Raw genomic sequence first — 23,767 nt, 5'->3', positions numbered from 1 at the left:
CAATATATTGATATAAAACAAAACCCCCACAATTAGATTAATTCGGGTTTGACGACCAAGCAGAGGCCGAATCAATTTTGTTGACGATCGTAGCAAGAACCTTGGGAGTAAGAGAACTCGTAATCCAAGATAGGATCATCTGGTCAGTCTGGATCCATTCATTATATAATGGAATGACTTTGTCGGTGAATTTACCATTGTCATCAAGAAGAAAGGCAGAGGGGCATTGAGTTTCGCCAGTAACATAAGAGAGTAAGTTGCGGCTGCGCAGCAAGGGAAGAAACTGAGCATGCCAGAGAGGGTAGTTGTTGCGGTCGAGCTTGATCGTAAGAAAATTTGTGATGGAGGGAGCAGCGGAGGAGGAAGAAGATGCCATAGTTTAGGATCTGCAAAAGAGAAAAAAATTATAATAGGAACCGTTGTCGTTAGACGCTGGCTCGTGATACCATGAAAGATAGTAAATATGATTTGCAAAATCTCAACTCTTAATTAGAGTGAGCGATGTTCATTGATATTTATAGGAGTACTATACAAACACACGTAGAACTAGGATTACAATCTAAACAGGACGTGGACTAAATATAAGTTAAGTCAGTATGAAACTTGTTCTGCAGTAGGCATGTCGTCTGAGGATTCCATGTTGGAATTGGATTGTGATTGTGCAGTAGCAAACAGAGATGGAATGGGATTTGGTTTATCATTTTCTTCATAGTTTCATGTACTTCAAAAGATATATGATGTAAATTATACTTAAGTATTATCATTGTATAAAAAAAATACTAAATGGATATATCACATTTAAGTTTAAGTATGTTGATTACCAAAATACTTTAAATGGTTCCTCAAGTTATGATTGTTTACATCAAGAAATTAATGATATACCCTCTATTTCTATAATATATGTATCTTTGATTATAAAATCAATAGAACTTTTTACTATTGATCTTAACATAATAGAACAGATAAGAGCTAATGAGATCGAGCTAAGCTACTTCACCTCTTCCATAAGACCACGTCTCCACCAAGCCTAGACATCCCGACATTGCCAAGATAGGTGTGTCGTCCTACCTGCAAGATTTACACAGAAATGAAAATTTGAAAGAGGTTTAAGCATGAACAAATTGTAAAACCGCAAAACTTAATAACACCAAATTGTGTTGCAAGCAAGCACCAACCCTCATGAATAAAAGGTGGGTACACAAATTTGGCAGGAGATGAACTTGTTTCATGAAACGCAGCTCTGAGCGACGACAATCTTTGGTTCTAGCGAGGAAATGTTACATGATCTAAAATCACCTCCAATTGGTAATTATGTAAAGAAATAGTTACACGAAAAATCACATATATATATTTTTGAACCCAATCTACCAATTCAGTGCAACAAAAGCAAGAGGTGAGTTGGGAAAAAGCATACTTTCACAAAGCTAAAAGCTTTTGATATTCCACGACTTTCTTCTTCTTCTTCTTCTTCTTCCTTCTGAACATCTTCTGATTCAGGGATGGCAGCTCTGCAGCCTATTTCAGTATCCCCAAATCAGTTTAAATTTTTTTAAGGTTTAAATACAAAATTGGGCATAATAAAAACTGAACCAAAAAGTCTTAATTGCTTAACCAAGTGAGAGAGGATTTTGGAAAACAGCGCCAGGCGGCTACGGCGTCCACAGTAGGCTTATTGGCTTTCTTGGCATCAACCCCAATCTTATCAAAGCAGAGACTCCCATTGGGCCGCAGAATCTAAACGAAATCCTACCATAATCTCACTGTCACATAAAAATTAAAAATTAAACAACTAAATTTGCCCCAAAATATTGTTTATACTTGTCATGCATATATATAGTATTGATTACCGAGAAAAAAAATGGAAAATTCCACAACCCAGTAACCAAAATTGGAATAATAATACAAAAGTTTTACCAATCGTAGAAAGATAGAGGAGATGTTGAGCATGAACATTAGATTAGAGCCTTAAGGGCGTGTTTGTTTGACCTTCTTAGGGGGGACTGTTCTGGACTCCACTAATTGGTATTGTAGTCTGATGTTTGGTAGGGGCAAGGATTAGGTTTAATGGGATTAGATCTGACTCGCACGGATTAAACCCTCGCTAGGAGTTCTTAGCGAACCACCCCAAAAACGTCCAGATTCATAAAACCTCCTCCCTCACGTCGTCCTCCTCATCCGATTGCGCTCTTGCGAGAAAGAACCTCGATCATCCTAGGAGAGAGTGTCGTCGACGTCCTCCTCCCTCACGTCGTCCTCCTCATCCTTATCTTTGCATCCTGCTTGCCGTCAGCTGCATCCTGGTCGCCCTCATCTGCATCATGCTCCTCATCTGTTCCTCTCGTCGTCCACTCCCTCGTCTTCACGTAACAGATCTGCTCGCCCTCATCTGCCTCCAGTTGTCTGGTAAGCTTCGATTGTTCGATTTTTTTCGTCGATTTGGGTGGATTTTTTTCGTCGATTTGGGCGGATTTGTTTTGGGTTTGAGCTTTATTTGATTCTGCAGTTGAACAAATTTTAGGGTTTTGATATTTGGGTGAAATTGAGATTAGAAATTGGGGTTTTCATAAAGCTTGGAATTTGGGGTTTGAAATTGAGATTAGAAATTTGGAATTTGGGGTTTGAAATTTGGAATTTGGGGTTTTCATAAAGCAGTGTGTGTGTATGTAAGTATGTAGTAGAAATTTGGAATTTGGGGTTTGAAATTGAGATTAGAAATTTGGAATTTGGGGTTTCAAATTTGGAATTTGGGGTTTTCATAAAGCAATGTGTGTGTGTGTGTGTATGCAGTGTGTGTGCGTGTGTATGTATGTATGCAGTGTGTGTGTGTGTGTGTGTGTGTGTGTATGTAGTGTGTGTGTGTGTATGTATGCAGGGTGTGTGTGTATGTATGTCAGTGTGTGAGAGTGTGTATGTCCGTGTGAGTGCAGTGCATCTGACCAGTGTGTGTGTGTGTGTGTGTATGTATGTCGTGTGTGTGTGTGTATGTATGCAGTGTGTGTGTGTGTGTGTGTGTGTATGTATGCAGTGTGTGTGTGTGTGTGTATGTATGCAGTGTGTGTGTGTGTGTATATATGCAGTGTGTGTGTGTGTGTATGTATGCAGTGTGTGTGTGTATGTATGTATGTATGTAGGGTGTGTGTGAGTGTATGTCCGTGTGTGATAGTGTGTATGTCCGTGTGAGTATGTGTGTGAGTGTGTATGCAGTGTGTGCATCTGACCTGTATATTTGTTGCCTCGGGTTAATGATAACTTTTTTTTTTCCAACACCACCCGTATATTTGATGCCTCGGATTGTGACTTCGCTAGTTACTTTGATCTAGTTCATTTCGTATCATAATCACTTCATTTCCATAACCCTTAATAACAGTAAATATTACATATATAATGTCCTTAATTTGTTTTTTGTTTTTTTTTGTTTGGATAGATATGGATCGAAGGAAGCTTTTATTGATCTTATTGTTAGAGATGTCTTATTTGGAGACAATTTGCATTTGTACGATTCTTGTGTTGATGATGCTACGTGGCAAACAGAGACATGTTGAACGACCCACATTGACTAACCGTTCACTTATTAGACGAGAGATTAGTTTGTGTTATCTGAATGGTATAATAGGGAATACTGATACTGAATGTGTCAACGAATTGAGAATGGATAGAAGGACTTTTGGCATATTATGTGACTTACTTCGTCAAGATGGGAGGGTAAAAACTGATGGTTTGGTGTCTGTAGAGGAGCATGTGTGTATGACTTTACAAATATTAGCACATCATACTAAGAATCGTAGTGTTGGCGGTAGATTTTATAGGTCGGGAGAGACTATAAGTAGGTATTTCAATATCGTATTGCAAGGAATTTTGCGATTACAAGGTATCCTACTAAAAGTCCCTCAGCCTGTGCCTATTGATTCTACAGATCCTAGGTGGCGATGTTTTAAGGTATGATGAGAATTTTTTTTCATTTTCCCTAAGCTTTAACTCTTCATTCCCTTTGTATAAATTAACAAAAACTTTTTTTTTTTTTTTAAGAATTGCTTGGGAGCATTGGATGGAACACACATTGATGTGCATGTACCTGAAATTGACAAACCAAGATACCGAACAAGAAAGGGTCGAGTCGCAACTAATGTGTTAGGTGTGTGTTCAGGAGATATGCAGTTCATATATGTGTTTACGGGGTGGGAGGGTTCTGCATCAGACTCTAGAGTGCTACATGATGCAATTACTAGGCCTAATGGTTTTAAGGTACCAGCGGGTAAGACTATTACTTAGTCTCAACTTTGTAAGTTAGGTCTAGTTCTGTTTGTCAACTACAAAACACTAATAAGGTCTGTTTTTTTTTTCATTAGGTTATTATTACCTTGTAGATGGTGGTTATACAAATGGTGAAGGATTCCTTGCACCCTATAGAGGAATACCTTATCATTTATCTGAATGGGAGGGACGAACACCTTCTAATAAGGAAGAATATTTTAACATGAAGCATTCTAAGGCAAGGAATGTAATTGAACGCTGTTTTGGCTTGCTAAAAGGAAGGTGGTCGATACTAAGGAGTCCATCTTTCTATCCGATAAGGACACAAGGTCGAATAATTACCGCTTGTTGCCTACTACACAATCTTATTAGGCAAGAGATGTCTGTAGATCCAATGGAGAATTTTCCAATAATAGAAGATGGACAAAATACAGAAGAAGGTGAATATGTTGGTAGTGTTCAAACATCTGACCAGTGGACTGCAAAGAGGAATGACATGGCTCAGGAAATGTATAATGAATGGAGAGCAATTAGGAACCAGCAACCGAACTAGCTATATGTGTTAATGATAACATTTTATTTTAGTATTCCTTTTTATCATGCATTTGTTAGATATTAGCACAAAGATTGGATGGTATGCAAATTAATTGGATATTATGCAAGTTGATTGGATATTATGCAAATTGATTATTTGTATGGTATTTTCCTTCATTAAAATATTTTTTGTTTAGGTATGGATAACGAAAATATTTTGAATGCTACTCAAGAGCCAAAAGGAAGAAGGCGTAAATGGGAAGCATTTGAGGAAGAAGTATTACTAGGAGTTCTTGAGGATTTTGTTGCTCGGAAGCAACGGTGTGACACCGGTGCTTTCAAACAAGGTACTTTGGTTGAAATAGCAAAAGTTGTCAATGTTTTATGTCCTCATTCAAATATAAAGGCAAATCCACATATTGAGTCCAAGTTGAAGAAATGGAAAAAAACATATAGTATGGTCGTTGACATGATAAACACAAGTGGATTTGCATGAAATGATGTCAAAAAGTGCGTTGAAGTTGACAGTGATGACTCATGGCAAACTTATGTGCAGGTTCATATCCTATTTTATTTATACATTAGTTATATTCTTGCTGCTATATTTGTTACGCATGCTAAATTTTAGTTTTGCTATGTTGATATAATCTTAGAGAAATAAAGAAGCCGATGGATGGAGAAGCAAACCTTTTCCACTGTTTGATAGATTTGCATATATATTTGGAAAAGATCGGGCTACGGGTAATGTAGCCGAAACCCCTGCTCAAATGGTGGAGGAACAAAGTCATGATCATGTTGGTGAAAGTGATATTGGAGGTGAAAATTTTGTTTCTTCAATGAACCAACAAAGCCAACAAAGCACCCCATCTGAAAATAGCCAAAGAAAGAGGAAAAGAGCTGTGGGAAATTCAAGTGATGGAACCGAGGCAATTATCAGTGGACTGAAAGATTTTTATGTTGAAAGTGGGAAGAGGATGCAAATGGTAACTGAAGCTTTAGTTCAAGGTATTGCAGATCATACTGACATAGCTAATGAACTTGAAGTAATGGGTCTCTCTCCTATGGATCAAATTGATGCATTGTCTCTTATTTTGGATAAACCAAAAAATGTGGGAGTGTTCAGGGCAATCAAACCGGAACTCAAGAAAGTGTTCGTCCAAAGGCTTTTAAGCGACAACGCAAGCGGATGAGGATTTTGGCTAATGTTAACATGGATGTATTTTATTAATGTTAACATGGATGTATTTTATTAATCATACAATCTTATGTTATGGCTTATAACTTAGCTTTGCACTAGTATTTTGGCTTATGTTAACTAGCCATTTTGTAAATTATGGAGATCTATTTTGGCTAATGTTAACTAATGTTAACTAGGATTTTCTAAATTATGGAGATCTTCTTATGTACTTGTATTTGTTGAAGTTGCATGTATTGGGCACTATTATTTTTCTTCTGTTGGGTGATAGAGTTTAAACTAAGCTACATTTGCAAATTAAACCCAATTCTATTAGCAGGTAATAGAAACAAAACAATTGTCAATTTTTTTTAAGATTCATAATATACATGGCAAAAATATGCTCCAATTAACCCATATCATGAGATTTGTAGCATTACTCTATTACACAATGGCAAAAATTTGTAATCCTAGTCTAAGCAAACACAAATCTGGTGAACAGTACTGTTTTTCTTATCCTGCTTCTTAGTCCGACATTACACCAAACGCTTCACTAAGTTAGTCTAGCTTAGTCCAGTCTAAGCCAGTCCAGCTTAGTCCCGGCAGCTAGTCCAGTCCGAGACAGTCTGGCGCAACAAACGCACTCTAAGAGTCTTAATTTAATAAGAGGAGTCTTAATTCAATATTGAATAAGAATATTAATTTAATAAAAGTTAATACTCAATCAACCAAGTTCCCCATTTCAAACTACCCATCAAATATTTAACAGCAATACAAGCAATAACAAACAAAAAATTTAAACTACTCCAAAAACTAAAACCCTTTTAATTTTCCATGTGTATTCAATGATTTGCTTCCTGTAAAAATAGGAAATAAGGAATAATTATTTGGAGATGGAATCTCATATAGAGCTAGCAGAGGAAGCAAAGAAGATATGCAAAAGCAAATTAAGAGATCATTATATTACAAAAGCTATAGAAGCAAATTAAGAGATCATCATATTTGGAGACAGAGACACATATAAAGCTACAAAAACAAATTATTACCGCTAACAAAAACTGACCTAATTAATTGGATATCCTGGCAAGTACTGATCAAATGTTTTATTACAAAAAAGAGGTAACTGAGAAACCTCATACCTGAGAACTGAATTTAGAAGCTGGACTATGCTGTTGAAGTGAAGCAAGAAGTAACTGCTCCATTTCAAAGGCCGCAAATCAGAGTTTGCAGCTGTCCTGATTAATGCCATTTTAAATTTGACATTCGTCTCAATCTGTATCATGTGTTTATAGACGTTTAGTTATAATCATAAAACTCAAATTTTTGGTTCAGAAGTTCAATGATGGTTATATGATGTCTACGTTGAGGGTAACATGCGGAGAAATTTTGGGGATAATATTGTTCAAAAAATTATCAACAATGTAGATTCTCCAAAAAATTATATTCTAAGGCCTAAAATAAAGAGTTAGCCTTCATGAAGTGAAAGCAACACATATAAGTCTAATGCTCCAAACCAAAAAAGATACATTGTAAGGTCAACAATTACAACTTCATAGTTTGTCATGGTATTCTGATGTACAAATTAACTAACAAACCTTGAATTCCTCAAATGTTAGTTTCGGAATAATTTTTCAGTCACCGCTACAATCAAAACCATAGCTATTGTCTGGAAATAATGCCTGTAGCAAATTGAAACCAGATCATTATGTTAGACATTGAAATAAAGAACAAAAGTGATGATACTAATAAGACATAAATTACAATAGATGTTGTGTAGTTTAATATGTCAGCAACATGGATAGCTGGTAACCAAAGATAATTAACAGATAAGAATGTATCATTGTGTAGTTAGCTCACCGGTATATGATTTCGACCCAGAAGCTTAATCTGTATCAATTTGTGTATAAAACACTTGGCCTAAATTTATACAGGTATGCATCAATTAATGACACATTGTCATAGTACTATCTAAGTGTTAATTCCATCGGGAATAGAATGGACGGAGGGGGTTCCAAGTTCTTCCTAAAACAAAAGGCTAATTCCCTTAACAATTCAGAGCCTTTGAAATATGCAAAAAAATGGAACCACAGTAAAGCTTTATGTACGCCTATTGTGAATATATTATGTCAACGTGGTTCTTTCTTTCTTTCTCAAATCGCAGTATTCTTGACCTGTGTTCTGAAAATCCATTAAAAATACAAACAGAGTCCAAGCTTTCAGCTTCCGTCAGGCTTTTATCTCCGTCTTTTTTTCTTCGCCGTCAATCAAACAGACGGAGACGTTTTCCTATTGTTTTGGTGAACGAATACAAAAGAGTATAAGAGGAAGGGAATAGGGGAATTCGGCCAGCCATGAAGCTCAGCCAAGAAGAGCAGCCAACCTCCTCCGAGTCGAATCGGAAAATGACGTCATGGGCTGCCTTGGAGCGACTGCCCACGCGCTCGAGAGCAAGGAGAGGTATTCTACTCGCGGAAGATCAAGAACGAAACAGAGAGATTGATGTGAAGGAACTTGGATTAGTAGAAAGGAAAAACGTTTTGGAAAAAAACCACAAACCCAGAAAAATAATGAAAAAATTTCTAATCCACCTCCAACCCACGAACCCAGAAAATTAATGAAAATTTTTCTAATCATTAAATTGGATTCCACCAAATCATGAAATTTTTTCTAAAGTGTAATAGGTGTAGAAAGTACTTGTGGTGATGAGGAATAGTTTCAGACCAACCTCGATGGCCGCTGTCGCCGGATTTCCGTCGGAAAACTCGAAACCGAACCAAACTCCTAGGTTCTAGGGAGATGATAATGATGCGAAATTCAATATGCAAAATGTGAAGGAGAGGAATTTCAATTGGAAAGATCTGGAGCAAAGTTGCTGCTGAAATTTGGGGAAGAGAGCTCCAGAAGGTTTTCAATTCGAATAGATGTCGATCAGGAGGGAAGAAATCACGGAGGAAGCAGAGATCGCAAAGCAGAGATCGCGTAGCAGAGATGGAAGGGAGAAGCTTTCTCAGTTTGAAGTTTCTCGAGGTTTCTGAAGAAGTCGAGAGCAGGGCCAAAACCGTCGTTTTAGTATATACTAACTGCAGGTTTAAAACTAGACATCCCTTGTAATTTGTTTAAGTTGGAATACCAGAAGTGACATTGTATTTTCATAAGACGTCGCAAAAATCATGTTAGAACCTGTGATGAAACAATTTTTGAGTCAGATCGTATGAAAGGACGGAGTACAAAAATCAAAAAGCTCTTCATGTTCGATAATGGCAGTCATACATGTTGCAATGACGTTACATCACTTACAAGATCACAAAGATTCAATTTTCATACTATAGTAAACATAATTCTCAGAATATTAACTAAGAAATTCTTTCAAAGAAGACTAGAAACAAAGAAAAATAAAATTATTTATGTTGACTACAAAAGGCTTCAAAGCTACACACCGAAGCCCCAAAAAACGAAGAACAAATTGTCCTGAAACAATGCACACAGCCAAATCATATAACCAAGAAACATATCTAAGGATATAAGATCACAAAGATTCAATTTTCATACTCTAGAAAACACAACTCTCACAACATTAAATAAAAATTTCTTACAAAAAAGGTTACAAAGAAAAAAACGAAATTATTTACCTTGAGTATACACGGCTTGAAAGCTAAACGGTTTCAAATCTACACACAAAAGCCTCAAGAAACGAAGAACAAATTGTCCTGAAACAAAACACACAACCAAATTATACAACCAAGCAACAGATCCAAGAATATAAACAAAAGTCAAACCTGTATAGCATTGGGTAAACTATGGTAATTTGTTGGTATAACTGATCTGCATCAATAACTCTGTTGGATTTTTCAGCAGAGAAAAAGATATTTTTTTGTTTTTTCCAAATGAAGTTTATGTTAAACGAAGTATCATTGGTTGTTAAATTGTTGGTATTATACTATGAATAAGCTGGAATAATTAGTTTGGGCAACTAACTGGAAAGTTGTTTAAAAATGTATTGAATATACTGAAACAGTTCTAATTAAGAAATTTATAAAATGTACTAACTAATTGAAACAAATTATTTAATTGTTTAGTTGCCACTATTGTTAACGAAGTAGCATGCATCACACTTCTATTGAACACGTGTTTTCCTATTTATATAATTGCGATTAACATGTGGTAGATAAGTTATAAAATGTAAACAAGCATATTGTGTAAGAGCATTTTCTTTTGTGTTAAAGATAAAATTGAAAACAGTGTGTTAATTTAATAAAAAACAACAGATATGGTGGTATTGTAATATGTATTTTTGAGTAAGAATTTTTGTTTTCATGTGTGGAGGATTTTGGTAGACGATGGGAACATTTTCTATGTAAACACACAAAGTATTTAAGCAAGAACTAATTTGTATTTGTGGAGGCATGTCCATGTATTTAACTGTAGTAAAAAATTAAGATCTATTTATACCGAGCTTGATGAAATAGGGCAATAAGCAAAACTTTTGGAGGACATGTAATTGTTTAATACAAAAAAAAGACAAAAAAAAAATACAATAAAAAAGTATAAAGAATTGACAAGTGCAATAAAAAATTTATGTGAAACTTGTAGCAAAAATGGGAATGGAAAAATTAAAATTAGCAAGAAGTGGTAGATACATATGAGTTCACCTATTGCAGGAACGTGTATGATTTGACAAAGTGAAATATGGGTTGAAGCAAAGTGAGTATTGTGCAAGACTGTGTAAGTCAATTTTGTGCCCTTTCTATTGTAAGAACGGTAAGAAAAGATGTTCAGAGATGGACCAGATATGTCTCATTTAGTGTCTCCGTGGAGTACAGAGATGAAATTTGATAAAATGTTTGGGCTTTGATTATTTAAAGTATTATCATCACTTCCATCTCTCCTCTTCAGAGGAATTGGTTCCTACCAATATATAGACAAACACTTTCTTCTTTTGACCTACTGTAAACACATGATAAATTGCTTGGCTATTCATTGAGGGGTTTAAGATGCACATCCAAAAGCATGAATCTAGATGCTTAACCATAGATATATTTTGTTGACATGGTTTGGTTCAACAAAAGAACACAATATGAACAGGGGAATCGTTTAATCTATCTAATGATTAATAAAAATGTTGCGGAGATAGATTTAACGATTTCCTTATTGTTGTGATGTTCTTTGGTTCAACCAAAGGTTGTGGAGTGGGCACCTTTTTGGTGGCAGTGACTTTGATAATACTTTGGATGCGCAAATCAACGCGTTAGCAGGTAGGAAAGTAATTAATCATGTGTTAAGCCCAGGTAAAAAGCAAATACTGTGCATATATATTGGTAAGAACTAATTCCCCCAAATTGGTAAAAATTTAATCTAAGCAGAAGACAGTTATGAAAAAAAGAATAAATTATAATTTTTTAATATACCTTTTTTTTTTTGCCCAGTTTTAACATACCATTGATTGTTACACAAATGTAATTTAAAATAAAATTTTAGTATTACTATATTTTCATGTCATCTTTTTGAAATCTTAAATAAAAAGCTGTAATTTAAAATATTGATTGGAACATTTAAGGGATTATTATGAGATTCAATCAATCGATCAAGTCTAAAAGAAATTTAATAAAATTCAAAAATTTATGGGATCAATATGTACAAAATTCACGAATTATGAGACTTAAAAATTAAAAATTAAAAAAAAACAATTTCTACAATAAAAATTCATGCACACTGCACATATTTTTGTGAATTTTATTGAGTAGTATTAAGGGAAATAATGTACCCAATGAATTCATACATACAAAAGCAATGTACCCACCAACTTAGACCAAAAATAATTTATGTACCCATAACATAAATAGCATATGGATACATACTGAATTTACAAGAAAACTCATGGGTACATTTAAAAACTCAAGGAAAAGAATGTACATCATACCACATTGTTTTATAGACATGCATATGTGGGTACATAAAATGCAACAACCTTAAAAACCATTTTACATAATATTCTCCAAAAACTTTGTACCCATATATTTATGTAAAACGAATTTGAACCAACCAAAACATATTATAGCAATAGATATATTAAAACGAAACATGTAGATTAAAAATGTACCCATGGATCACTACAATAGAATTGGCCTTTTACGGCGCACAAAGGGTGCCGTAAATGGAAATTCACGACGTGAGCCTCCAAGCAGTAAAAGCCCCTGTTGTAAAAGATGTTTTGACAAATACGACGTACTCTAATAGTAGTGAATAATTTAAGTAAAACACGCCATAAATGTTCTTAAGGCATGTCCTACGCGCCTTAATTGGTATTAGTTACAGCGTTAATAGGGTGTCGTAATACTGAAAAACAATTACGACATACTTGTGTGCAGTAATTTATATTTGATACAGCATTTGTTGAGTGTCGTAATATTGTGAAGGTGATTACGGCATACATCGTGCATCGTAAAAAAAGACTACCATCAACAATTATTGCTGATTTTAGATGCCGTAATTTACATCTATATTTAGCATATCATTTTTAGACAGACCTCACTTCATAACATCTAAACTGATACAATAGAAGGATAACAATATTGATCATAAACATATTAAACTCCAAATACTTTAAATTAATTAGTAGAAATTGTCAATTACAATACAATTCTAAGTTTGGACATAAACAAAAAATCTGAATTGTTTTGTTCCTTTTACAACTGATGCACATTCTATAGTTGACAATACAATAACAAATTGACAATATCTAACCAAATTGATACTAGATATATCTATGGTGGTGCTAGATATATCGAACCAAATTGATACTAGGAAGTTCAAGTAAATAAACAAATTGACAATACAATAACAATAGACTCACAATCGATTTTAACAACGAAACTAAATCCTTTCTACCCTATTCAAACCTTTAGATCATGAATCATGATCCTTCTCTTTCATTTTTTTAATTGTATCTCACTCACTTTTTCATAATTTTGTTGCTGAAGGCCCTAAGAATTTCTATGTTGTCCTACACCTGTCTTAATATCAAAATATTTGAAAATTATCACACTACGTACCATTTAGCAGTTATAAATAAGTTGGTGGACCAAAAGGAAGGTGTCTTATAATCAAACCATCTGGTACACCACGATGTTTCAATGTTTTCAGAAATAACCTGCAGTATTTGAAAAAAAATAGACATCAGTAGATGCGCAACTATGGAGAAGGACCAAAACATCATAACTTTTAACAGAGTCAATGATCATTTCTAGTGTCTAGTTAGATTGAAAATGGCAGAGCTTTTAACAGAGTCAATGAGCATTAATAGTTAGAAGGCTCATTGAAAAAGTGTATCAACCTCGCCACCACGATTCATTTGTTGCGCAATGGGAAAGACAAGTTTCAGTTCTTGCGACAGTATCAACATGTGCCTCAGGAGCTGCAACCTGTGTGTCAGGAGATGCCTCACTTGGTAGATCATTACCCTGTGATTTGATGTGTCACTAAAACTGATTTCACAAATATTCAATATGATACCAATGTTATTAAATCACTAACCTGATTTTTCATAAAAAGATACACCAATTCTGTCAGTGCTCTGACCTGATTAGTTAAATTGTGCACCTTTTCATCCATTTGGTGATTACGCAATTTTTGTTGTGAAAATATTCCAAGCTTTGTAGGAGGAACACCACCTCCAACTCCTCTTGCACGACCATGTCGCTCAGCACCAAAAACTTTGGAAAGAACGTCACCTCGAAAACCAGATGATGATCCATTTCCATATTGCTTAATTTTTTTCCTAACGTTGCACATCAAAGTTAAGACCTCATTCATCATTGCATATCAACAAACAAGAAGAAATAAATGGTTAAAAATTACTTACAATAGTCTCTGCAGCAAGCAAATTGGATGGTCCACCACCCTTTTTAGTATGTGCTGCAATCCAAACATCACCTCTAGAAACTAGAGAAGGGTCTACACTTTTTCTTTTCTACAAAATAGAAACATAAATGTAGTAAACACACAGTAGAACACAGAATAAAATTAGTAAATTGTTCTTGTCCTGTAGAAAAGAAGGCACTAGAATGAAATGTAATTACCAAATCCTCCGCCAACCTACCATATCCCTTGCGACTACATGTGTGCGGAGTTGCTTAGACTTCATCTCTCTGAATGTTTCGCTTTTGTCCTATCAAAAGGAAACCAAAGATTCATATCACGTATCAATTAGCTAGCATGTACCAAATCTATCTTCAAACTAAATTAACATGCAATCAAGATAGAATCATACACATGTTTAACTAACACCAAATTCTTGTGTAGACAAGGCTTGGTGTTGAAATAGACTTTTAACTACTATCAGTTTGATTTCTCTGACCCAATTTTGAACTCAAAAGAAGATAACTAATCTTAGAAATAAAAGAAAAGGAAAATGAGCTTACACTTTGCAAGGGAAGTCTTCCAATCTTGAATTAATTTGACATTATTTGGTTTTAGACGAAGCCTTGCTTTCCAATTTCTTGCTTCTCTTATGGACTTCACAACTACTGATATATGTGATCTGCAAACATTATTCATCCTTTCAAAACAATATGTTCTTTGCCAATCTTCACTTAATACGAATTTACTCTCTGATTTGATAAAATATCCATAACATTTACCAAAAAATATATATTAACACAAGTAAAATTTATAAACTATAAATTGTTCACCTTGAAGTAGAGGGATCAGAATTGACTTATCTGCATATTACCTTGATTAGGATGTCCTTTGTTTTCTTAGGAACATCCTTCCAAGTATCAAATGTTATAGGGACAACCTCTCGGACCAAAGAACCCATGTAAGAAGATAAGTCAATAGATCCGTCACCAATAAACTGGCCGTTTTCATTCCATTCAATCTCAATTCGTTGACCATCATTTGTGGAAATTGTCTTCATTCTAGTAGGACCCCTCTTTCTTTTAGTTTGATTCGACTCCTCTGTAAATAGGTCATCTGGTACTTCTTCGTCCTCTTCTTGTAAGATCTCAGGTGCAATATCAACATAATGTTCTTTAGATCGGCCTGAAAGCCGCGATCTTTTCTTTCTTGGAAAAATCATCCTCAACTAATGAACCTGGAAAACAAATACTGATATTACATATTTAACAGAATTTTGTTATAGAAACTATTGTTGTACTCATGATTATAAAGAATTAAAAAATGTCTATACTCATGATTATAAAGAATTGAAAACTGTACAGTCAATGATGCTGCCCTTAAATTAGTGAGAGTCATGTGTATTTCATACATGAATCATATCCATGTAATGCACTCCACAAATTTGTAAAGGAAAAAGAATCTTGGGTAATTTGGACATGTAATCAAAATTATGTATAAATATGGATCTAAAATTACGCGTCAATACATGCTTATTTTTCAGTATTGTATGTATGAGAGTAAACAATGAAAGTATAAAAGCAATAAACACCCCTTCAAAAGAAAAATATAAATGCCAACAGCACCCTGCTACTAGGGCTCTACAACTTTGTCTTGGCCATCTTATCAACAAAACATAATACACATAAGAACGATTGACTAGTGTAATTGAAACACACTAGAGTCTTAAAAAGAAGAGGCTAGCCACCACCAGTTACATGGCATCTAAAAAAAATCCTTCTTTTGAGCATATAAAGATCTTTATGAAGAATGTAATGGCTAAAAGAATTTTTACTTCAAATGGCAGGCATTCACATATAAGTAATTAAAAGTAACAGGATTTACCTTTACATAAAATGCCTTAGACTTTGTACTCTTCAGGATCCATCCACTTTGTAGATAACTACTCATCTCAGGGCATCCACCAGTTTGCTACAACCAGAACACAAAACCAACCAAAATACCATACAATTTCTGTAAGAACTACATATGACCTGAAAGAGTTATCTCCACTATCAAAGACTGAAAAATAGTCAGTCAATGCACATATATTCATGCAAATATTTTTTGGAATATCATGTCTCGTATTACAGAGTTCTGAAATAATGATAAACTAGTTTCAATCATTGAAGTCATCTCCCTAAAAAGGATGGACCAAACCATCATTAACAGCGGCAATTACAAACCTCGGAATTACAACACCGGGGTATTGCTTGATGTGGTGCAAAGACTCACAATCGATTCTAACTATAAAGCCATAGCAACATTTTGATTGCAGTTTCCCACAAATCAAAGTTCAAAGTAATTAAACTTCAGAAAGTGGATTAATCATCCTCAAACCCAGGCAACCAAGAAAACAATTACAAACCTAACTGAGATTCTCAACCAAATTTATTACCTAAAATCCCTTAAAATTACAGTGATAGAACAAATCTAAGAAAAGCACCATAAAGTTGAGACTAAACAAAAATCTAGAGGGGACAGGATAGGGTTGATACAGATTGAGAGCATACCTAAAGTTTTGGAGAACGAAATGCCGCAAAGCACCCTGTATTGGGGATTTCAGATCTTGAATGGCGGGGCACTTCGACGGTGACGGAAAGCAGATGGGCGACGGTGACGACGAGCAGACGAATCGACGGTGATGACGAGCATATAGAGCGACGGCGAGCAGATGGAGCGAGATCGATGGAGAGGAGAGAGTTACGATGTCAGTGAGAAGGGAAGGGGGTGGGCTCTCGACAATTAATATTGGGTAAATGAAAATGCAATTGCAATGTTTGTCTTTCAAGTTTACCAAGAAAATACAAACCTTTTAACATTGAACTTTAACGAAAAACTTTCGGCACTGTTCACTTTAACGAAAAATCATATTTTAACACTAAAAAGTCAATTTTGGTACTATTCATTTTACCTTTTATTTTATCCTTATCGTTAAAACTCAAAGTTTTCAAATATTTTTCATTAATTTTTCTTTTAACATTTGAGGGGAATTTAACAAAAAAAATAAAAAATAAAAAAAGAAGCGGCTAAATAAAAAAGAGAAGGCGCGAGAATGAATTAGTGCGCGGGCTTCTTTACCACAAAACTTCTGTGCTAAAAGCCATTATTTACGACGTGTTATTTGCGCCATAAAAGGTACAACCCAAATATATAGAAAGTCAACTTCACGACATAACGCAAAGCTTTAAAAGAAAAAGAAAGTGCGTAGTATAAATTGTCAAATACGACACACAATGTTTAAATTGTGAATAATTTTATTTACAACTTGCACAAAAGTGACGCCGTGAATGATAGATTCTGCACAAGTATTACGACATGAGCTTTATAAATCTTGTGAATAATATCATTTAAGGCATGTCAGTACTGTACACCTTGTATATCTGTGTGTGATTTTGATTTCTTTGGTTCTGGATGGATTTTGATTTCTTTGATTCTGGGTGGATTTTGATTTCTTTGATTTATGGGTTTGTTAGGTACTCAAGCCTAAGGGAAGAGCCCAACTCAAAAGACTAGTCCAATAGGTGGGAGGACCCCTTGCACTTAAGTACCACTACACAATTTCTTGTGTAGCCGATGTGGGATCATAACATTACACCACATTTCGAAAGACCCAACGTCCACGGTGGCACCAGTCGGCAAGTCCCCCGTCGCCAAGGTATAAAATATCGATGATATCGGAAATATCGGTAGTCCAAAAACACGGAAATATCGATTGAAATATCGGGATATTATCGATATCGATAAAAATAATATGGAAACCACAGAAATTGTAAGAAAAACTTGGAAATTTTTATTGAAACTTTGCAGGATGTTTATTTAGTCAATTATCTATTAGTTTTGTAGACATCGAAATTTCGGTAAATAAATGTTGACCGATAAATCAAAGTGTCAACGCTCATGTATTACATAAATTTTACACGTAGCGTGTGACTAAACGAAAATTGAAATGAGTTGGAAAAGTCATCAAATAGGACACGTGTCAACACCTGGCAGAAACGACTTATTTCATCTGGGATATTATATTCAAAATTAGGCCTTGGAAAATTCTATAAATACAAGCCCATTTCATTCATTTAGGGGGGACCAATTCATATTACACCTTGAAGCTCTGAAGCTCTGAAACTCCGAAGCTCTCAAGCGTCCAGGTTCCCGAAGAATCAAGAAAGTGTTCTTCGTTCATCGTTCTTCCAAGATCAAGCCTCGACAGCCCTTGGATCAACAATCATCCACCTTCAAGATCAAGCCCCGACGGCCCTTGAAGAAAGCGTTCTTTGTTCTTCGTTCATCGTTCTTCCAAGATCAAGCCCCAACGGCCCTTTGGATCAACAATCATCCACCAATTCAAGATCAAGCCCCGACGGCCCTTGAAGAAAGTGTTCTTCGTTCTTCGTTCATCGTTCTTCCAAGATCAAGCCCCGACGGCCCTTGGATCAACCATCCACCAATTCAAGATCAAGCCCCGACGGCCCTTGAAGAAAGCACCATCGTTCATCATCCGTTCATCCAAGATCAAGCCCCAACGGCCCTTTGGATCAACAACTTCGACAAATCCACACATCCAACCGTTCTTCAAGATCAAGCCCAAAAGCCCCTTTAAAGATCCGCTCAAATCCACCTTCAAGATCAAGTCCACGGCCCTTGAAGAACGTTCATCCTTAGATCAAGCCCAACGGCCCTTTGGATCAATCACACATCCACAAATACACACCTTACGGAGATTGAATCAGAGGATCAAATAGAGAGAGATTGTAACCCAAAATCATCAAATACATAATATTTGTTTGTGCACGTTCGTTCTTGTCTCTTTCGTTTCAGGAATTTTCCGTGTTCACAAATTGGCACGCCCGGTGGGACAATCTCTACCTCTCATCTCTTTCTTCGTTCAAGGAATCCAAGCACACCTCAAAGTCAATGGCATCAAGCAAAGGACAAGCCATTCTCGCAACCACTGAGGGAAGGATCCTAAGCACTTCTGCCGCAAACAGACAATCCATTGGCGCCACAACCGCTCCCCAACATGCTACTTCAAAATTGGTGCCGCTAAAAGAGCAAGGGGAGCATCCAAGGTGCGAGTCTGTCATCAACCTGACCTCGCTGGGGGCACCGAAGCATGATGCTGAGGCACATAAGATGACATCCCAAAGCAGCCAACGACGTTCTTCATCAGCATCCTGGATGTCTAAAGGAAAGTCACGTATATTGGTCGCACAAGTCATGACTATCGGCGTTACCTCCGTTGAAGAACAACTGGCTCAGATGAATGAAGCAATCGCAAGGCTGACCCGAACGGTGGAAGAAAAAAGACTTGCAAATTGCAGCACTCGTCAATCGACTAAAGGCGCAGGACGGCGATAAACCCGACCCAGAGAATGATCCACTAAAGAGAAGAGATGACGAAGAAGATGAGCCTCAGGTGGAGAAAAACGATGCAAAGCCGGAGCCAGACCAAGCAGCGGCACTCATGGGATCTCTTTCTATCCAGCAGCTGCAATAGATGATCACCAACACCATCAAGGCACAGTACGAAGGGAGCTCAAATACCTCCGGGTTGTACTCGAAGCCGTATTCAAAGAAAATCGACGCCTTAAGGATGCCGAAGGGTTATCAACCGCCAAAGTTCATGCAATTTGATGGAAAGGGAAACCCGAAACAACACATTGCCCACTTTGTTGAAACTTGCAACAACGCAGGGACCGAAGGGGACTACCTCGCCAAGCAGTTTGTGCGCTCACTAAAAGGAAACGCCTTTGAGTGGTACACTGACCTAGAGCCTGAGTCCATCAACAACTGGGAGCAATTGGAGCGGGAATTCCTCAACCGCTTCTACAGCACTCGCCGCACTGTGAGCATGCTAGAGCTAACAAGCACAAAGCAGTGGAAGGACGAGCCAGTCATTGACTACATCAACAGATGGCGCACTCTAAGCCTCGACTGTAAAGACAGGCTCTCGGAAACCTCTTCAATCGAGATGTGCATCCAAGGCATGCAATGGGGTTTGCAATACATCCTTCAAGGCATTAAACCGCGGACCTTCGAGGAATTGGCCACTCGCGCCCATGACATGGAGTTGAGCATCGCCCATCATGGGAAGAAAGAACCAATCGCCGACTACAAGAACGACAAAGTTCTTGGGACAAAGGTGGAAAAGGCTGCATGGAAACCCACCAAGGAAGCGATGACGGTCAACACATCTCCCGTCAAAATATCCACACGAGGCAAGGCGATTCAAACCGAAGCTTTTCGTGATCAAGAAATGCGTAGACGCACTTTAAAGGAGCTTGAGGAGAAGACTTATCCATTCCCCGACTCTGATGTGGTTGCCATACTGGATGACCTGTTGGAAAAGAAGGTGATTGGTTTGCCTGAGTGCAAACGGCCAGAAGAGATGAATCGCACCGACAGTCCAAAGTACTGTAAATTCCACCGCTTCATCAGTCATCCGACAGAAAAATGTTTCGTGCTGAAAGATCTCATCATGAAGCTGGCTCAGAAAGGAATCATCGAGCTAGATCTTGACGAAGTGGCAAAGTCAAACTATACCACCTTCACTTCTGGCTCTTCCGACTCAAAGTTTTCACCTCAACCGCTGGGGGCATCGTCCAAGACAAGCAAAATTGAAGGATGGACTCAAGTCACTCCTAAGAAATTGCACAAGAAGCATACGTCTCCTCCACAAGTCCGCCAATTGAAAAGGGGGCAAAGCAGCTATTGTCAACCTTCAAAGCAACGTGAACGTGTTGAAGATGATGAAACTACGACACAAAGATTGTCTGTTGCCATCACGATGCGCGACTTTTTACCCGAAGACTTCTTCAATCACGCGGTCAAGGCTCCTTGCTATGAAGATTGTGAGGAACAACTCTCTCGGATCGCTTGACGAACCAACAATGCTCCTTGTTCGCACGAGCCTAAACTGCACGAACCAAAGCTCCTTGTCTGTAAGAGCCTAAACTACAAGACACCAACGCTCCTCGCCTGCATGAGCCTAAACTGCAACACGGCATCAAATGCTCCTTGTCTGCACGAGTTGAAACTGCGAACGACACCAAATGCTCCTTGTTTGCACGAGTTGAAACTGCGAACGACACCAAAGGCTCCTCGCCTGCACGAGCCTAAACTGCACGAACCAACGCTCCTGGCCTACACGAGCATAAAAGGCAACACCAACGCTCCTTGTATGCAAGAGTTGGAACTGCAAACGACACCAACACTCCTTGCCTGCATGAGTTAAAACTGCAAACGACACAAAAAGAAAATACCAAAAATGTATTTGAACTACGTTGCGACTTGATCTCTTCTTTGGAGGGGTACGTAGGCAGCTCGAATGTTCAATTTTTTCGAGTTCAGTCACATAAAAAAAAAAATTAAAAAATTAAAAAAAAAAAAAAAGATTTCTTTTACATACATATACATACAAATATATATATGTATATCCATCAGCAGCAAGCCTCTCAAAAGGAGGCCATCCAGGCCCAAGTGTCAGCCTCCAAGCCCAATTCGTCATCTCCCTTGCCCATGGCTTCACCGTACCTCTTCAACCAAACCTAGATCTCTCCAAAGCAACACTAAGCCCAAACTGGCACACAGCCCAAACGCAGAGCCCGTAGCCTCAAAACGACATATCTGAAGCACAAGTCCTCGAACAGATGGGGAGGATGGGTAGCAATTCGAGGCTTCACTCGGCGAATCCGAACGACTACAAGCTTCTGGAAGAGGTCGGATATGGCGCCAGCGCAACGGTTTACAGAGCGATCTATCTCCCTTTCAATGAAGTCGTCGCCGTCAAGTGCTTGGATCTCGATCGGTGCAATAGCAATTTCGAGGATATCCGGAGGGAGGCGCAGACGATGAGATTAATAGATCATCCCAATGTCGTGAGGGCGTTTTGTTCATTTGTCGTTGAAAGAAACCTTTGGGTGATCATGCCACTTATGGCAGAGGGTTCTTGTTTGCACCTCATGAAAATCGCATATCCGGATGGGTTTGAGGAGTCGGTGATTGGTTCTATTCTTAAGGAAACTCCTCCTCGATAACTGCGCTCGAATCCGTACGGGCAATGCTGAATTGGGTGCGACTGAACTGAAATGGAAGCCCTTCCATCCGCCCAAATCCAGCGCTTGATCGTCACCGAGAACCCAATCAACACAGCCCACTACAAGCACTCCCGAAATGCTAAACCCACCACGAAGGTGGCCGTCACCCACAAGGTGTTCGACAAAATGCCCCACTCAGATACCTTTGCATGGAACAGACTTATCCAGACCCATATCGCCAATGCCGACTTCCACCACGCCCTCGCCACTTACCACCAAATGCTCATCCGCGGCGTTCGCCCCGACAGACACACTCTTCCTCGCGTCTTGTCTGCCTCTCGCCTTTCGGTTGATCTCTCCCTCGGCAAGCAACTCCATGCCCACGCTCACAAGCTCGGCTGCTCTGGTGACCGGTACGTGGTTGCTGCTCTCATTGAGTTGTACGGTCGCCTCGACAGCGCGGACTCCGCGAAAGGGCTGTTTGACAAGTCCCTGGTTACGGACTCTGTTTCATGGACAATGCTGGCCAGGCTGTACATTGCGGAAGGTAAACCCGGCAAGGCGGTTCATGTGTTTGAGAGAATGGTGGAGTCCGGAGCACAGATAGATTCTGTGGCTGTGGCGACGGCGGCTGGTGCCTGTGGCATGTTGAGATCGTTGATTGATGGAACAAAAGTCCACAGGGTTGCCAAGGAACGTGGATTGGAGTATGATGTGTTGGTGAGCAATACCATCTTGAAAATATACATGGACTGTGGCTGTGTCGACGAAGCTTGGGCAGTTTTCAACCAAATACCGGAGAAAGATGTCATTTCTTGGACAGAAATGATTCATGCCAATGTGAAGAGGGGATGCTTCAATGAGGGTCTTAAGCTGTTTAGGCAGATGGTTGGAGACGGGGTGAAACCTGATCCGCTCTCGGTCTCTAGTGTTCTCCCAGCATGCGCAAGAATGTCTGCAGGTAAACATGGCAAAGAGACTCATGGATTCTTGCTGCGACATGGTATTCGAATGAATCTCACCGTTCTGAATGCTCTTATGGACATGTATGTCAAGTCGGGATTTATCAAATCAGCTGCAAAAGTTTTTGCCAGGTCGAAGTACAGAGATCTTGTTTCGTGGACAGTGATGATAACTGGGTACAGCTTACACGGACAAGGAAAGATCGGAGTAGATTTATTCTGCCAAATGGAGAAGGAAACGAGTACACAGATCGATGAAATCACCTATGCTGCTGTCCTTCATGCTTGCGTTGCAGCACGCATGGTCGAGGAAGGGAAGTTTTACTTCAACTGCATCAAGACACCTACAGTTGCACATTGTGCTTTGTTCGTAACTCTTCTATCGCGTTCTGGGCTGTTTTATGAGGCAAAGAACTTTATTGCCGATAAAAAAGACCGCAGCGGATCCCGTCATGCCTGAACAAGAGCTCAAGGACTACGAGATCAACCTTAAGGATTGCAGGCCCATGGTGCTCGACGCCCTCTTCATGCTTTTCTCGTCAAAATCACCTCGCCAGTACCTGCACCAGTATCTTAAAACTCCTCGAGGTCCTGCCATGGCGTCTCTGTCCGTCACAGCTGCCCTGTCCTCCTCCGTCTCTTGCCTCGCAGCTGCCACCAACTTCAAAGACCGCTGTCAAACGACTAGCCGGCCGAGAAGCTCTTCCTCAAACTCCGGCTCTCCGTCCGTCTTCGTCCTTCCCTACAAAATCCCTCAGCCAAGCATCCTAATTTATACAAAAAAAAAAAAATGTGGTAGAGCAAAGCAGAGTGGTGCTGTCACCACGTGAAAAAAAAAGGGGCGTGCATCTGGCACCACGTGAAAAAAGAAAAGAGAGTGGTGGATCAAGCACCATGTGAAAGCAGACGAAAAAGAA

General features: G+C 38.3%; 3 protein-coding genes and 1 long non-coding RNA gene across 17 annotated transcripts; 2 read left to right on the top strand and 2 right to left on the bottom strand.

Moving 5' to 3' along the window:
* Positions 1-75: 75 nt before the first annotated feature.
* Positions 76-8,998, bottom strand: LOC103408554 (uncharacterized). 7 transcript variants are annotated; one of them, XR_011573691.1, is made up of 8 exons: positions 8,654-8,998; positions 7,555-7,638; positions 7,099-7,232; positions 1,613-1,746; positions 1,415-1,515; positions 1,176-1,263; positions 998-1,068; positions 76-386 (listed from the first exon to the last, which is right to left on the bottom strand). It is a non-coding gene; the product is annotated as an uncharacterized lncRNA (long non-coding RNA). The 7 variants fall into 7 exon arrangements; XR_011573690.1 differs by having other exon boundaries at positions 7,023-7,232; positions 8,654-8,992; XR_011573688.1 differs by having other exon boundaries at positions 1,613-1,760; positions 8,654-8,990.
* LOC139193937 (uncharacterized) lies at positions 4,186-5,659 on the top strand. The gene is made up of 4 exons (XM_070817796.1): positions 4,186-4,252; positions 4,347-4,691; positions 4,983-5,132; positions 5,439-5,659. Exons 2-4 carry the CDS (start codon positions 4,475-4,477, stop codon positions 5,444-5,446), a joined length of 375 nt encoding a protein of 124 aa, XP_070673897.1. The 5' UTR covers positions 4,186-4,252; positions 4,347-4,474; the 3' UTR covers positions 5,447-5,659.
* Positions 8,999-12,543: 3,545 nt separating the features above from the next.
* On the bottom strand, positions 12,544-16,638 carry LOC103418115 (uncharacterized). 8 transcript variants are annotated; one of them, XM_070809144.1, is made up of 9 exons: positions 16,366-16,638; positions 15,698-15,784; positions 14,688-15,050; positions 14,377-14,495; positions 14,035-14,123; positions 13,818-13,925; positions 13,556-13,733; positions 13,290-13,416; positions 12,544-13,106 (listed from the first exon to the last, which is right to left on the bottom strand). In XM_070809144.1, exons 6-9 carry the CDS (start codon positions 13,883-13,885, stop codon positions 13,096-13,098), a joined length of 384 nt encoding a protein of 127 aa, XP_070665245.1. In that variant the 5' UTR covers positions 13,886-13,925; positions 14,035-14,123; positions 14,377-14,495; positions 14,688-15,050; positions 15,698-15,784; positions 16,366-16,638; the 3' UTR covers positions 12,544-13,095. The 8 variants fall into 8 exon arrangements, with proteins under 8 accessions (XP_070665245.1, XP_070665224.1, XP_070665230.1 ...); XM_070809123.1 differs by having other exon boundaries at positions 13,490-13,733; positions 14,377-15,050; positions 16,366-16,616; XM_070809129.1 differs by lacking the exons at positions 15,698-15,784; positions 16,366-16,638 and having other exon boundaries at positions 13,490-13,733.
* A 5,301-nt stretch (positions 16,639-21,939) lies between these two features.
* Positions 21,940-23,310, top strand: LOC103452541 (pentatricopeptide repeat-containing protein DOT4, chloroplastic-like). The gene has a single exon (XM_029098830.2). The coding sequence runs from the start codon at positions 21,940-21,942 to the stop codon at positions 23,308-23,310; it is 1,371 nt and encodes a 456-aa protein (XP_028954663.2).
* The last annotated feature ends 457 nt before the right edge of the window (positions 23,311-23,767 follow it).

This window comes from Malus domestica, chromosome 02, assembly GCF_042453785.1.
Source record: "Malus domestica chromosome 02, GDT2T_hap1".
Lineage (NCBI taxonomy): Eukaryota > Viridiplantae > Streptophyta > Magnoliopsida > Rosales > Rosaceae > Malus > Malus domestica.
This window is presented reverse-complemented; position numbering and strand designations above follow the sequence as displayed.

Coding starts and splice junctions, on each gene's coding strand:
- LOC139193937 (XM_070817796.1), top strand. CDS start 4,475: ATGAAGCATTCTAAGGCAAGGAATGTAATTGAACGCTGTTTTGGCTTG. Junction 4,692..4,982: donor TGGACAAAATACAGAAGAAG/GTGAATATGTTG, acceptor TTTTTTGTTTAG/GTATGGATAACGAAAATATT.
- LOC103418115 (XM_070809123.1), bottom strand. CDS start 13,885: ATGTTTGGATTGCAGCACATACTAAAAAGGGTGGTGGACCATCCAATT. Junction 13,734..13,817: donor TGCTTGCTGCAGAGACTATT/GTAAGTAATTTT, acceptor GTGCAACGTTAG/GAAAAAAATTAAGCAATATG. Junction 13,417..13,489: donor ATCTTTTTATGAAAAATCAG/GTTAGTGATTTA, acceptor ATCAAATCACAG/GGTAATGATCTACCAAGTGA.
- LOC103452541 (XM_029098830.2), top strand. CDS start 21,940: ATGGAAGCCCTTCCATCCGCCCAAATCCAGCGCTTGATCGTCACCGAG.